Below are 14,065 nucleotides of genomic sequence, written 5' to 3' on the forward strand. Positions count from 1 at the left end.
TAACTGAAAGAATCAAGACAGAAGCTACGTATTTGACTGAAAAAATAAAGTACATGTTGCTGGTGTATTAGGATAGTTGCATACAAACAATGCAGGAAAAAGAAATCAATCCTGCTTTTTCATACAGGAGAAGCAAGTGAGCAATCAATAATACCCAAATAACTCTGAAGTTTAACATGCATATTATTATTGACACACATAACACTACAATAAAGCCTTTAGGAGGATTCAGAAAATAATATATACATACCCGTCCCTCTCTCTCTTTCCCAAATAGCTTAATTCACATTACCAACACACCAAAATGAAACTATCTCTTCACAGACATAAATATCAGATAATTAATTTAAAAAAAAAAAAAATAGTTGACAAGCTTTTCTGGAGCACCAATATTAACTATTCCTAAAAATGAGTCTTCGCTTTGCCATAGACTCTCTCCTGTTCATTCCTTTTCATGAAACCTTTCATGCAATGTATACCAAATGATGTGATTACCAGCAGTTAGATACAGCTAGACCATGGAAGAAATTTTGTGATTTCACAATAAAAGATTTTTTTTCCTGAAGTAAAAGTTTGCAAAAATGTTTCAATTCAGAATAGGATTTAATTTCCTAATCCATAACAGCATAATATTTTACATTGAATGTTGCATACGATGTCATGTTCCAGCATACACATCACTGAAATATTTCCATGATGAAAGGGCCAACTGCAGCAAAGTGTTTTTAAGGCATAAGGCCCCATCATCAAGATAAGGCTTGCATCTGAGAAGTTTTTCACTCCCTCCTCCGCCGTGAACCAAACATCTTCCCCACTTTCGGAAAGCAAGAGCAAAATAATGGAGGTGGTTTTGATGCAACATACAGCTGACAGATGTCTTGTGAATGGTTTCTAAGGAAAATATAACCCAACTACAATGTCAAAAAGAAAAATTTACACTATCAAAACATTCTTCTTTATGTGTAAAGGAAAAAGAAGCCATGAGGACAGCTCTCACTCTTGGGAGGCTTTTAAACTTTACAAACACAGCAGGTAGGTCAAATTAAGAGGACAAGTATCAAAAAGATACAACAACATTATGCAAGGCAACTTTTACTAACATCGCTTACCCCAGAATTTTTGTATGGACAGATGATTCATTTCCTACATAACAAATCCAACACTTTCTCTGAGCAACATAAAATTATCTTCCTCTGTTTCTGTCATTATGGCCATTTTTGAGAGCACTGTTTTTCTCAGAGCACATAACTACCCTGCAGTGGCAAGAATTCTAGAACCCCAAATGGTGAGTTTACCTCCTGACACTGCACAGAGTTTCTGTTCCTGCAACACAGTAGTTCTCATTCTTTCAGTCACAGCTATAAGCAATATGGAACATCTATGCAATTTCTTAAAATTGTTTACTGATGGCATTACGATACAGAATGGAAACAGATTCCTAGAAAGATTCTCTTCTCAAATCACTCATACAGAAAGGAGAGTGATTTACTGGTAGGTAAAAAAGGCATTAACATTCTTTCTTAAAACAAATAACAAAGAAGTAAGAAATACCCAAGTTTGTGAGGCTTTCTTCGGGGTTTTTCTGTTGCCCCATTCTTTAATTTTTTTTTGTTATTGCTGTTTCTTGGGGGGGGGGGGGGGGGTTGGGGTGTTTTTTTTTTTAGTAAAAAACAGAAAAAATTAGGCGTATAGAGAGCAGAAACTGTTGAAAAAACAAACTTAATAAAAAAAACCAAACACCTGAACAACAAGCTGATGTGCTTATTATAATCACAGCAAGTGGACAGAAAGCTAAATGTCAAGCATTACTACAGATATAGGTCAACAATTTCTATTGTTAATGCCATTCAGCAGGTACACATGGCAGGAGGTAAAATCACCTAATAACAATTTCAGTTGCCTAAAAAAAGGCAAACTGTTTCACCCTTTTCCTATTTTGTCAGTGAATAAAACTGCTGCTCAGAACTCATTTTAACCACAGGAGGGGGGAAAAAAGAAAAAAAACAAAAAAAAAAAAATCCACCCTTACCATTGTGATGAGAACTCTGTATTTATCCAGCATTGCCTGGTTGTCATGGCATCCTGCCAGCAACTGCCAAACCTCTGCCCTTAGTGCTTCTGGAACACCACTTTTCACCAGAGTAGACAACCCGTTTGGTCTCACAACAAGATTACTGTGCCTGAGAAACAAACAATCATTTGAATATTATACTTACTTGAACAGAAATCAAAATAAAAATCTTTAAAAGTTTTTAACTTCCCAACATTATTCTGAAAACTAGAGTTAACTACTGGCAACACAAACTTTTCTTCCACTGGTTACACTAAGTAGTAATGGATGGAAAAGCAGATGGAAAGCAAAAACTCTGCAAAGATGTACAATAAGAACCAGTGGCAAAAATATAGTTATATACAAATTCTCCAGGTGCAGAGAAATTAATGAAAATTAAAACAACAATCAGTTGCAGAAATTTAACCAAACTGGCTAATGAAGAACAACTGGAACTGAAAGTGGAAACCATGCATCTGTGCAGATAATTCAATTTAAATATTTGTTCAACATATACATTTAGCTTAGGTTAAAAAAAAGGAAATTAAAAATAACCTAGGCTACATAGAAAAGTAAATTTTGGAAAACAAACAAAAGTCAGTTTCAGAAGTACTAACATGAAAACTGAAGTTCCAGTTTCAGACTTCATGCCAAGAGTATTTTTCAAGTGCCACAAAGCCATAACACTTGCACATACCTTGGTAAAATCCCACCATTCCAAATAAATCTGCCTAGTAGTCTGAGCTAGTGATTTACTATCTTGTGTGTTTGTACACACACAAAGAAATGCAGGAAGACAACTGCAGGATGACTGGTGTTTTATTTTTCAACACTGCAATTAATCCTACAAAAGTTGGTACACTGAATTATGAAAAGGCCATAATCAGACAGACTGAATTCTAAAGATGCGTTTTTCAAAAAATAATCCAGTCACTAAACCCATGCATTTATGATAAAAATCACTGCACATGGACCATATTGCTGAGCATTCAGTCACAGATGTTTAAAATCCTGTCTGAGTTAATAGTGTTTACTGATCTAGATTAAACCTCGCTTTGACTTACGGTAATTTTCATAGCAATGCAGCAGGAAGCCTGTGTGAATTGACTCTTTATTCTTTCCAATGTAGGAAGTGCTTTGATCTGTTATTGTTTTGACTGTTATTATGTTTTTCAACTCTACTTGTAGGAGAATAGTGAGAGCAGCAGTTTAGCCAAATGCTAGCAAGCTGCAATTAAATTAAATAACCTACAGTTTCATCCTCCATTTTAAGTGAAGGTTTAGAGTACTCATTCTTTGAAACGGTCCATCAAGGTGTAAACAGTTCACCACTACTACTGTTTAAAAGGTGCCCTAAAGAAATTTCTTCTTCCTATGCTCCAAGGATTATATACCCATTTTTCCAAATGACCTGAGAATTCTAAGAAAGAGTATGATTACATAATGTCCTTATTCTTTTAAGCACTAAATTATTTTAAATTTTACATGTGTACTGCAATACAAGTAATTTCAAACTTTACCATTCAGTTAGCCAAATTAAAAGCCAACTAGTCCCTTTTCTCTTTCTCAGTACATCTTGCAGCAAAATCACATTAGACTAACGGCCTTGTGATGTGAAAAAGCTAGAAATAAAAAATATTCATGGAAATATTAAAAAGAACTAGATAAGTGGTTACAAAGTTTTGAAAAGTACGATCAGGAATAAAATTAAAACAAATAAAAAAAATTAAAACCACCACATCAGAAATTTAAAGCTCAGGTTGTGTGAAAATGAAGCATCCATAGCTCACTTCAAATCAGATTAGTTTGGGTACTAATTGGAGGTGGGGCACTAGGATGATCAGAGCACCTGTCCTGTGAAGAGAGGCTGAGAGAGTTGGGCTTGTTCAGCTCGGAGAAGAGAAGGCTCAGAGGAGACCTTACAGCAGCCTTCCAGTACCTAGAGGGGGTCTACAAGAAAGTTGGAGAGGGATTTTTTACAAGGACAAGTAGTGACAGGACAATGGGGAATGGATTCAAACTGAAATAGGGAAGGTTTAGATTAGATTATTAGGAAGAAATTTTTCACTGTGAGGGTGGTGAGGCACAGAACAGGTTGCCCAGAGAACTTGTGGCTGCCCCATCCCTGGCAGCATTGAAGGCCAGGCTGTACAGGGCTTTGAGCAACCTGGTCTAGCAGAAGGTGTCCCTACCCATGGCAGAAGGGGTTGGAACTGTATGACCTTTAAGGTCCCTTCCAACCCAAACCTCCTATGATATGTGTTGTACGAGAAACACAGGTGTCCTTCACTGAGGACTCTGTAAGCATGTAAAATAAAATGAACAGCTAAAAAGGAACATTCCCACAGAAATGTGTCAGGGAATTTCCTGCTCCAGCAGGGGGATTGGACTAGATGATCTTTCGAGATCCCTTCCAATCTCTAGCATACTGTGATACTGTAATTTTTCAGCAACATCAAGAAAACAATACAAATGGCTTATGGCAACAGCTAACAGAGATGCAAATGCCATGCTGTAATGCCATCCTTACTACTGAATGTACAACTGAGAATTAAACATGATACAGTATACCAGATTTGTTAAATATTGAAATAGTTTGTTAAATATCGAACTAGTTTTATGGTACAGGTAATACTTTAGCAACATTAGTCCATGCAGTAAAGCATAACTTTGTAATTTTAAGAGACAACTTCTCAGTTTCTCAATGTCTGTTTGAGGAACAGCTTGATCATTAATAGTCCTTGCTCTGTATTCTACTATAATGAACAAATACGCATTTATCCCTCCTTTGGGTAGAGGCCCAGGCACTTCACACTTCTAGACACTTTCTGACATCTGTTTGGACAGACCACAAGAGAAACAAGCATTAAAAAAAAAAAAAAAAAAAAAAAAAGCTTGTCTTATTCTAGTCTTATCCTTTAGCGTATTTTTTTTAGGGGAAAAGAAATGTGTCATTCATGAATGCTGACATCTTTTAATTTGCTACAAAGTGCTGCAATTCTCCTGCACAAAATGCAAAGACAATTTTAAAACATCAAAGAGGAAGGATATAAAGCAGCAATGCATAGATTATGTTCCAACTTAACAAGTAAACAAATATTTCTAATCAAAGATTGTTATTGACTATTACTACTGCCAAAAAAAAACCAAACAAAACCCACAAACAAAAGAAAGAAACTAACATAAAACCCAAAAACACAAGGAAAAGCAAACAATCAAAAACCCCACCACCTACATCAGAAACAGTTCCATACTCAGCTAAGCTAGCTTGCAAGAACAACTTCCATGCTAGGGATGTTGCAAACAGTAAAACAATTTAAAAGTTATTCCATTACTTCACACCTGCTTATTGACTTTTTGGTAAATTATCTTATTGCTGTTTATATGTTTGAAGGAGGCTCTTGGAGCAATGTTTCTGCTGAGTCAGACCATTAGGTTAGAGTGACATTTTAATGGAATTACAAGAAGCAACTAAGGTGCAAGAAATTTTTCATCTGACAAATAAGCACACCAGTTTTCCAAGTGGAAATGTAAAAAGTAAATAAACAAAAATTAATAGGTGCACAGATATTCCACTAGCATATGGTACAATTTTCAACACAAAAGATTTTACTTCAATCTATTTTTAGCTTTCAAATTGTTAACATTTTTCATATGTCACTGTTTCCAGGTTTTGTTTTTAACATAGAACATCATGCTATTCAAGAATTCAAGTATTTTATACAGTTGAATTTAACTCCAAAGTTAATAATCCTTGAGACACTCCTGAAGAAAATGTTTGCTACTGCTAGTCTTTAAGCTGTCCGGGATTTCCCATTTCTCATCCAATTTTTAACTGATTTGAAGTAAGGTGTTTTAACTATGAAATGATTCTCCAAGTTAAATGCGTATGTTAGGACTTCAAAATAGTTTACTCCAAAAGTCTTAAATCTTTTGTCTCATTGAACAGTATACAACAGTAATTTGAAGAAATAGTTGGCCAGGTGAAATTTGAGAGGATGAGCTGTGGGCAGTTTTTTGTGTCAGCATGCTTACCCTCAGAAGTCCAGGTATTTGGCACAGGCAAAAACTAATCAACCGACAGAAAAATTAAATTAAAAAAAAAAAAAAACCCACAACAATCAGAAAGTAGCATTTTCCAATGCAAATGCAACCCAGATTGAAATAAACCTGCCAAAATCATTGTTGGCTTTGAGGTGTACAATATAAAATCATAAACAATTTATAAACTCTCTCTTGGGATGTCCTTTAGAACAGGCTTTGGAAAGTTCTACACAGCTCCAGAGCAGATCTATTTACAGCCTTTTCAGGTGAGGAAAACACACTTTATAGGGATCAACTGACTCCCACACTTTTCCTCTCTGTGTATTTGTACAACCATTTCATTAAATATTTGTGCTTCCCAAAGAGATCTTTATTGGGTGACAAAACAGTTAAAACAAGCAGGAGGAAGGGTTTCATTAAGCTCAATAAAATCTTGCGATGTCTCATTTACTAACCTCTGAGTAAGATCTCCATTAAAGATGAGGTCAGCAGCAAGAGGCTGTGCTTCTCCAAAGCTACAAAGTGGCCAAGTAAAGGGGGTAACTGCCCAAATAAATCCTTAAAATGTTTTTCAACTCTCTTTTTGAAGTTAGGAAAAAAAAATTTTGCCAATTCCAGACTAAGGGCCTCCGATTATTTTTGTCTCAGGCAGCAGAAGCTATTACTTACAAAGGGAAAACCGAGTAAGTGGTTCTAGCATTTGCTAATACTGTAAGGTCTCTTAGAGATAGAAAATACACAGACTTTTTCCTATCTTGGCAAAGCATATGCTGTTACTGAAGGACTTTATTAAAACGATAAAAATAACACTGCTGAGAACATACTCTAGGGTTACAAATAGCCTCCATTTCACTCTCCAAGAGTAACAGTTTCAGTGAGGATCACAGTCGTTCTAGAACTCCTTTCCAACTGCCTACATATATCCCATTAAAAAAAATTAGTGTTCATAAAAAAATCATTCAATTAAACATACATGAGCAAGCACAAATGGCTTACAGAGGGCAGAGTTGTTCTGTCTTTTCCACTCTAGCACTAAGAAGCACTGACGTTCATGACAGCTTAACATCCAGCCCCAAGGTGGCCAGAAAGTTCTGCGTTTAGACACCTGAAGTGTGAGCATACATGGACACATCCTCAAACACTGAATGAAACAAGACTTTTGCAGACACTGTGGGAGAAATCTGTCAAATAACTGAAAGTTAAAATAAGAGGATTTACCAGTCACTTTTAAAGTGATAATTCAATTTGTTTCGTATTTTAGTTTTTAAACTGTGTAAGCTGAAGAATTTCAAACCTCCTGCTAAGAGCATATAGTCTCATAAAACAAAAAAAGGTTAGTATTTACAGTCTAAATTTAAGAAACAAAACATTACCATTTCCCCAGTAATTCTCCCCAGGAATACAAAATCTTCTCAGGACAATCCTTTGACACATCACCAGTGCCACTGGAGAGTTCATTATCACTCTCTGCAAAAGAAAAAAAAAAAAAAAAAAGAAAAAGAAACAGAAAAAAAAATAAAACCTAAAGCATGCACAGATTTACCAAAGGGAACAGACATTAAAGATGCATACATACAGGTCTCAGACAAATTCTTCTCATATATCAGTTTTAAAAACATCAAATGACATGGAAAATATTAGTGGAACCAAAAAAATGTTTAGCAGACTTGACAAAACAAGTGTATTAATAAAGTTACCATAAAGTTTAAATGAACAAGACTGGAGAACAGTTGACAGCACTGTTAAGGAAAAAGGGCTGGGATCTAGGAAAGCATTATGTGAGAAAAGATTCAAGGCTGTCAATTATCCATTTTAATGAAATTTCACAGTGCAGTATTATCTAAAAGACACATCCACTCCAGACTTCATATAAAGAGAACTCCCATCTGAAGTACAGCACATAATGCTGCTTCATTATACTGCATCCCTTGGCTGACATTCTGCTCCCATGTGATACTCTGATATCAAGAAGCCTACTCAGAGCCACAAAATAATATTGTTAATGAAACAAATTCATGGATAAGCAGCAGAAAAACAACACTAACATTTAAGGTTATATTGCATGTAGCAGAAAAGAATGTTTCAAATGGAAAAGAAACCTCAAAAGTATTAATAATAGAACACTTACAAAGGGATACATCATTATATGGCTAATACACAAAGCCAGAAGAGTATGCGAGCCTGGGATAGTGTGCTCAACTAGCTATCCAATTTCCAAGGGTCTTACAGGTCTACATAGCTGTCCACAGTAAGTTGACCAGTGTAACTCTTCTGAGCAACTCCTCACATAGAATCACAGAATCACAGAATAGTTAGGGTCAGAAAGGACGTTAAGATCATCTAGTTTCAACCCCCCTGCCATGGGCTGGGACACCTCACACTAAACCATCTCACCCAAGGCTCTCTCCAAACTGGCCTTGAACACTGCCAGGGATGGAGCATTCACGGCTTCCTTGGACAACCCGTTCCAGTGCCTCACCACCCTTACAGTAAAGAACTTCCTCCTTATATCTAAACAAAACTTCCCCTGTTTAAGTTTGAACCCATTGCCCCTTGTCCTATCACTACAGTCCTTAATGAAGGGTCCCTCTCCAGCATCCTTGTAGGCCCCCTTCAGACACTGGAAGGCAGCTATGAGGTCTCCATGCAGACTTCTCCAGGCTGAATAGCCCCAACTTCCTCATACTGTCTTCATAGAGGAGATGCTCAAGTCCCCTGACCATCCTTCTGGACCTCAAATACAATGAAATTACATTTTTATTTATAACACATTTTAAAAAAACAAACCAAAAACCTCAACTTTTCATTATCATTCCAAAATAAAATTCCTCCCTACTTCTGTGAATACCCAGAGTCACATTGCTCATGAACATGGCTTTGCAGTTATTTGGACTTTTCTCAGTTTTATCTGAATAAAATGCTGCTAAAAATTAAACATGAGTACAATTTCAACAATCCCAAGCGTTGATAGGGCTCCAACTCTAAGCGTCTTTACTACACAACCTAAACACAACAAAGAGACACAGCAACGGCCCCATTATCCTCAGAAACCTATCAAACTATGGACAGTTTTTATTTTAGAAGGTCTCCAAGGCTGCCTTCACCTATAAACTGAGCTGTCTCAAGAAGCTAAAACAGAACAAAAAAGGAGGACCAAAGCTACATCTGCTTCCCAAATCCCCCAGATAATCTCTTCACACTACTCAGTCACATCTGGTTGTTGGCCTAATATCTTTAACATTAAACACTTCACCTCCAAGTTTATGTAGACAACAGCAGTAGTTCAAGCAGAAGAGCATCTTCAGTACTTGAACAATTATCCTCTTAAGTCTTCACCCCCATCACTCTCACTTCAATTACACATTTCTAATTTAGTCTCAGCAACTGTCAAATATAAGGCATTAATAAAAATATCATCAGTGCCTAAATTTGCCAATGGACTGTGAAGACAAAGATAGCATATACTGTATTTCAAGGACAATTAACATGCTGCCCTGAGAGATGAGAGAAGCTTATCAGAAATCTCACTGAATTTCAAATTGTACATTAGATTAGCAAAACCCTTTGAAGAGACTGAAGAACTATAGTGCCTCTCTACAAGAGCTACTGGTGAAAACAAACTAATCTTGCAGACTGAAACAAAATCTGATAAAGATGAGTAAAATCCCCAACCAGAGCAAAATGTTTATAAATGAAGTTACACTGAATGTTTTCAGGAACAAAGCACCCTAGTGGTTATCTGATCCAAACCTGAGTTTGCCAAGGAATATTAACATCAGACAAAAGAAACAAGCCCCTTATTTTCTCACTACACTGGTACACTATGCAAAGTTCTTAAGGAGATCAGTGTTACATAGCATATGAACTCCAGCAAAATGTATCACAAAGCTACAGTGCTTCAGCCCTGAAAATTCTTTCATCTGGAAGGCTTATCGATATTTGGAATGCATTATTCAGTTGTATGTTAGAAAATCACAAGCCTTGATTAGAAATGCCATATGCTCCCTTTCAAAAGACACTAATGTCAAAATTCAAAATGGAACACAGCAAAGAGAGCATAAACAGCTTTAAAAATACCTACTTTTTTTCCACTATTCTGACCTGTGTAAACACTTAGGTATAAATTGAGGGGGAGGAAAAAAAAAAATTTACATATATATTAAAAAGTATGTATTTATATAGAATACATATATAAATTTATATATATATATAAAAAAAAAAGAGGCTGTGGGAGGGATATTTAACTGTACATGTTCTTCTGAGGCGTACTTACATACTTCTTTTTTTTCCCCTCCTTGTTTTATAGCATTTATAAGCCAGCAACATTAGCTAGAGCATGATTTTATCCATACTTATCCTGCTGGGAATGCCACAGCTTCCTTACTCTAAATGTGCTGTGTACTTCTCCCTTCCTCCTTTACTTGCCCTGACCTCTCAAAACCTATTAAATGGACAACAAAACTTATGCCTCATCAGAATGAGAGGAGGATGGGAGACATCTCAAGGAAGCTAACCCGAGAGGCTGGGCTGTAAATGCGTTCACATGGAAAATAGCCTTTAAGAATACTTACAGATAACAGTACACCACTTGGCTTATTTGTTTGCTTGGAACTCCAATGTGATTAACAAAATTCACAAAAAGCTCACAAAAAAAAAAAAGCTTTCTGGATGCCTCACAAACCAAATCCCTGAATTCAGAGTCTGTTTAAAGCAAGCCTGAAGGATTGCACTTACACAGCCAGCATCTAAACAGCAAGCTTCACTCTGCATGGCATCAGCACAGAATCACATAATACTCCAGGGTGGAAGACACCTCTGGAAATCATCTAGTCCAATCTTCTACTCCAAGTAGCTCTAGTTACATCAGTTCTCAGGCACCAGTGTGGGTAACTCAATCTCTGATGGTGTTGGCTGGGATAGAGTTAATTTTCTTCACAGTAGACAGTATGGGGCTATCTTCTGGATTTGTACTGGAAAGAGTATTGATAACATAGGGATGTTTCAGTTACTGCTGAGGAGTGCTTAGAGTTGAGGCTTTTTATGCTTCTTACACCACTCCACCAGTGAGTAGGCTGGGGGTGCACAGGAGGGAGGAGTGAGTGAGCACCTGCCTGGTGTTCTACTGCTAAGCTGGGATTAAACCACAACAGGAGGGTGCTCTTGAACATGTTCAAGAAAGGTACACGGATCCCTCTGAGTAGAGCCCAGCTCCTCAGCATTATCAACCACTCACCCAGTTTGCTGTTATCCACAAACCTGCTAAAGGTGCTCTCAGTCCCATCACACAGGTTATTAACAAAGACATTTAACAGCACTGATCCCAATACTGATTCCTGAAAGATACCACTACTTGCTGGCTGCCAGCTGGACTATGCACCATTGTTTGATTCTTTCATCTCAGCAGTCCAGCCAACCTTCCAACTACATTATTTTTCACTTAGCCAGTCCCTATCTCATTGATTCAATGATAAGGACTCTATGCAACACAGTGTTGGAGTCTCTGCTCAAGATATACAGCATCCACCACCCACCTCTTGTCCACAGCACTCATCACATTGTCACAGAAAGCAGTGAGGTTGGTCACAATGATCTGCCCTTCATAAATCCACGCTGGCCATTCCAAATGACCTTGTTTGTCCTTCACATGTTTAGAAACTACTTTTGGGAGTATATGCTCCATAACCAGTCCCAAGGACTGAGGTTAGACTGCGCTGGAACCTCCTTCTGGCCCAATGACATTTGCTTTTCTCTTTCATGCATTTGCCATTTGCGTAAGTTAAATACTGAAGCCTGTACAGATATGAGTCATGCTAGGGAAGGATCTATGGATGACAGATTTTGTATGTAGTCTGTTTTGCTAGTCTACCTACAGCCAAACAAATGTATAAAAAGTGGTCTCTTTCAAAAATCTGTAGAGGTATTCAAGAAGAAACTAAAAAAAAAAATGAAACTGAAAAAAAGCTTGACAGCGTATTGGATATGTTTAATTTTGTGCCTACTCCATTTAGAAACACTCATTACATAAATTATTCAGTATATGAGCAGACTATTCAGAACAGGACACAAAAGAGTTGTATTTTAAGTGGCCCAGCACTAACATTTATTATGTAACAATATTTTATTGACTAGCCTCAAGTATAACTTTCCCCCCTTCTTTAGAAAACAGACTCCAACACAAAGAAGTATGACTGCTGGTATGAAAAATCTCTTAGCACTTTAGCAGCACTTTTAGCAAAATAAACTATGGCTCATTATTCTTGGTAACCAGTATGTGGAAAATGCTTCCCCAAGTGGTCCATCTTCCATGTAGCAGAGGCATTTTTTTGTATTTAGTCTGATCCAGAATAGCCTGAAAGGCTGTTTTGAGTGGAAAACAAAACTTCCAAAATTATAACAATTACCTTTGATATGAAATGGCAATACGGTTATTTTGGGCCAGTGGACATGTGCTTGGGTTTTCTGTTTAGTTGGGGGGGTTTTTTGGTTTGTTTTTTTTTTTTTACAGTGAAGTACTTGTAACTGATGAAGTGTTGCAGAAGACCACCCTAACAGCAGTACACATTTGAAGCACTGTAATACCACGAGAGGTTTTAACTATCTCCCAAGACAGACACAGAGTGATTAAGATGAGCGTTATGAAACAGCTCCACCAGTTACTGAATTCTTACTTATTGAAATAGTCTTACTTTTTAACTTGACTAAAGAGAACACAGGTCTTGATCATATAGTCCCTTGCACATATTTGGCTAGCCTAACCCTACAAGCCTTCAGTTACCCCCCTTGAGCAGTTCATTCCAAGGACTTCATTACTCTTACTCCATGGATTATACCTCTTAGTTAGAACCTAATTCTTTTTACCTGCAATTTACTTTTCTTCTCCCAAGCAATTTTAGCACATCACCCTTTATAAATAAATAAATAAATAAATAAATAAATAAATAGAAAACACACCAAGAAAAACCCAACCAAAAACCCCAACATCTAAAGCTTGCTTTTTCTTCTCTAAAAAAACATCCGTTTCTTTCCTCAAAGGACATGTTCTCCAGACTTCCACCATTTCTGGCTTTTCCTCCAATTGATAAGAGGTGTTGAAACAAAATACTGAGCCATCAAGTGTTTAAAACAGAAAAATTATGCACACAGAAACAAAGTCTTGGCCTCATCTTCCCCCACATTTATTCTTACAGCACAAGGCCATCAAATACAGAACATGGAGCACGCTTAGAGGATAACAGTAGTATTCACAGCAGTCCAAGTTGTGCAAAGACTGTAACAAAACACTATGAAAGACCAACTTAGAAATGTCAAATGGCACAGATCTTCCTCTCTCTGAGGAAGTACTTAACAGACTCTCTTTCAAACAAAAAGTAACCAACTAATGTTTTTAATCTTCTTGGGTTTACAATGAAAGAGTACATTTTTTCATTTAAACAATACTGCCCTCATCCATATTTAACACCAGTTAAAAATGGATATGCAGCCACTTTTCCAATAGGTTCAGTTCTCCTTAAAGAGATCTACTAGGTTACTACATCACAAAAATATGACAATTCCTCAGAAGTTAAACTCACTTGTCAGTTAACAAAAAAGGCAAATAAGGCAGGAAACAATATTGTTAGTTCAAACAGTTTAAGCATAAAAGTAAATAAGTGAAGTACACAGTCCTATGATGAGTAGAAAGCATGAATATGGCAGATAAAAATGAACAGGTGGGATTTGAGCACTGATGTGAAGAACAGAGAAGGATTTTTAATGAGTTTAAATTGAGAAGCTGTTACACGTGAAATAAAGAGTAGGTGGGACTGAAAAATGATACAGTTGGAGCAGCCTGAAGGAGAAGGAAATTAGGTCATGAAGATAGGTGGGAATAGAATTGGAATACTTAAAAAATGAGAAGTTTGATTTTTATGTAGGAGAAGAACAAAAATGAAGGGGGAACTGAACTTGGCAGCGTATTATCAGAGCAATAAA

The 14,065-nt window shown here is 36.8% G+C and overlaps 1 protein-coding gene across 4 annotated transcripts in view; it reads right to left on the reverse strand.

The window, feature by feature from the left end:
• RABGAP1L (RAB GTPase activating protein 1 like) overlaps positions 1-14,065 on the reverse strand; it is a 221,620-nt gene that overhangs the window by 180,932 nt on the left and 26,623 nt on the right. For 3 of the 4 annotated variants that reach the window (XM_061452053.1, XM_061452052.1, XM_061452054.1), the window contains exons 11-12: positions 7,468-7,561; positions 2,030-2,180 (exon numbers count right to left, since the gene is read on the reverse strand). In XM_061452053.1, the coding sequence (XP_061308037.1) occupies positions 2,030-2,180; positions 7,468-7,561 (245 nt within the window). The remainder of the gene's footprint in view (positions 1-2,029; positions 2,181-7,467; positions 7,562-14,065) is intronic. The other variant, XM_061452055.1, reaches the window with a different exon arrangement.

Source organism: Pezoporus flaviventris, unplaced genomic scaffold (genome assembly GCF_033815535.1).
Source record: "Pezoporus flaviventris isolate CSIRO_AGI_PZ_B2104156 unplaced genomic scaffold, CSIRO_AGI_Pfla_v1 ptg000013l, whole genome shotgun sequence".
In the NCBI taxonomy this organism is placed as follows: Eukaryota; Metazoa; Chordata; class Aves; order Psittaciformes; family Psittacidae; genus Pezoporus; species Pezoporus flaviventris.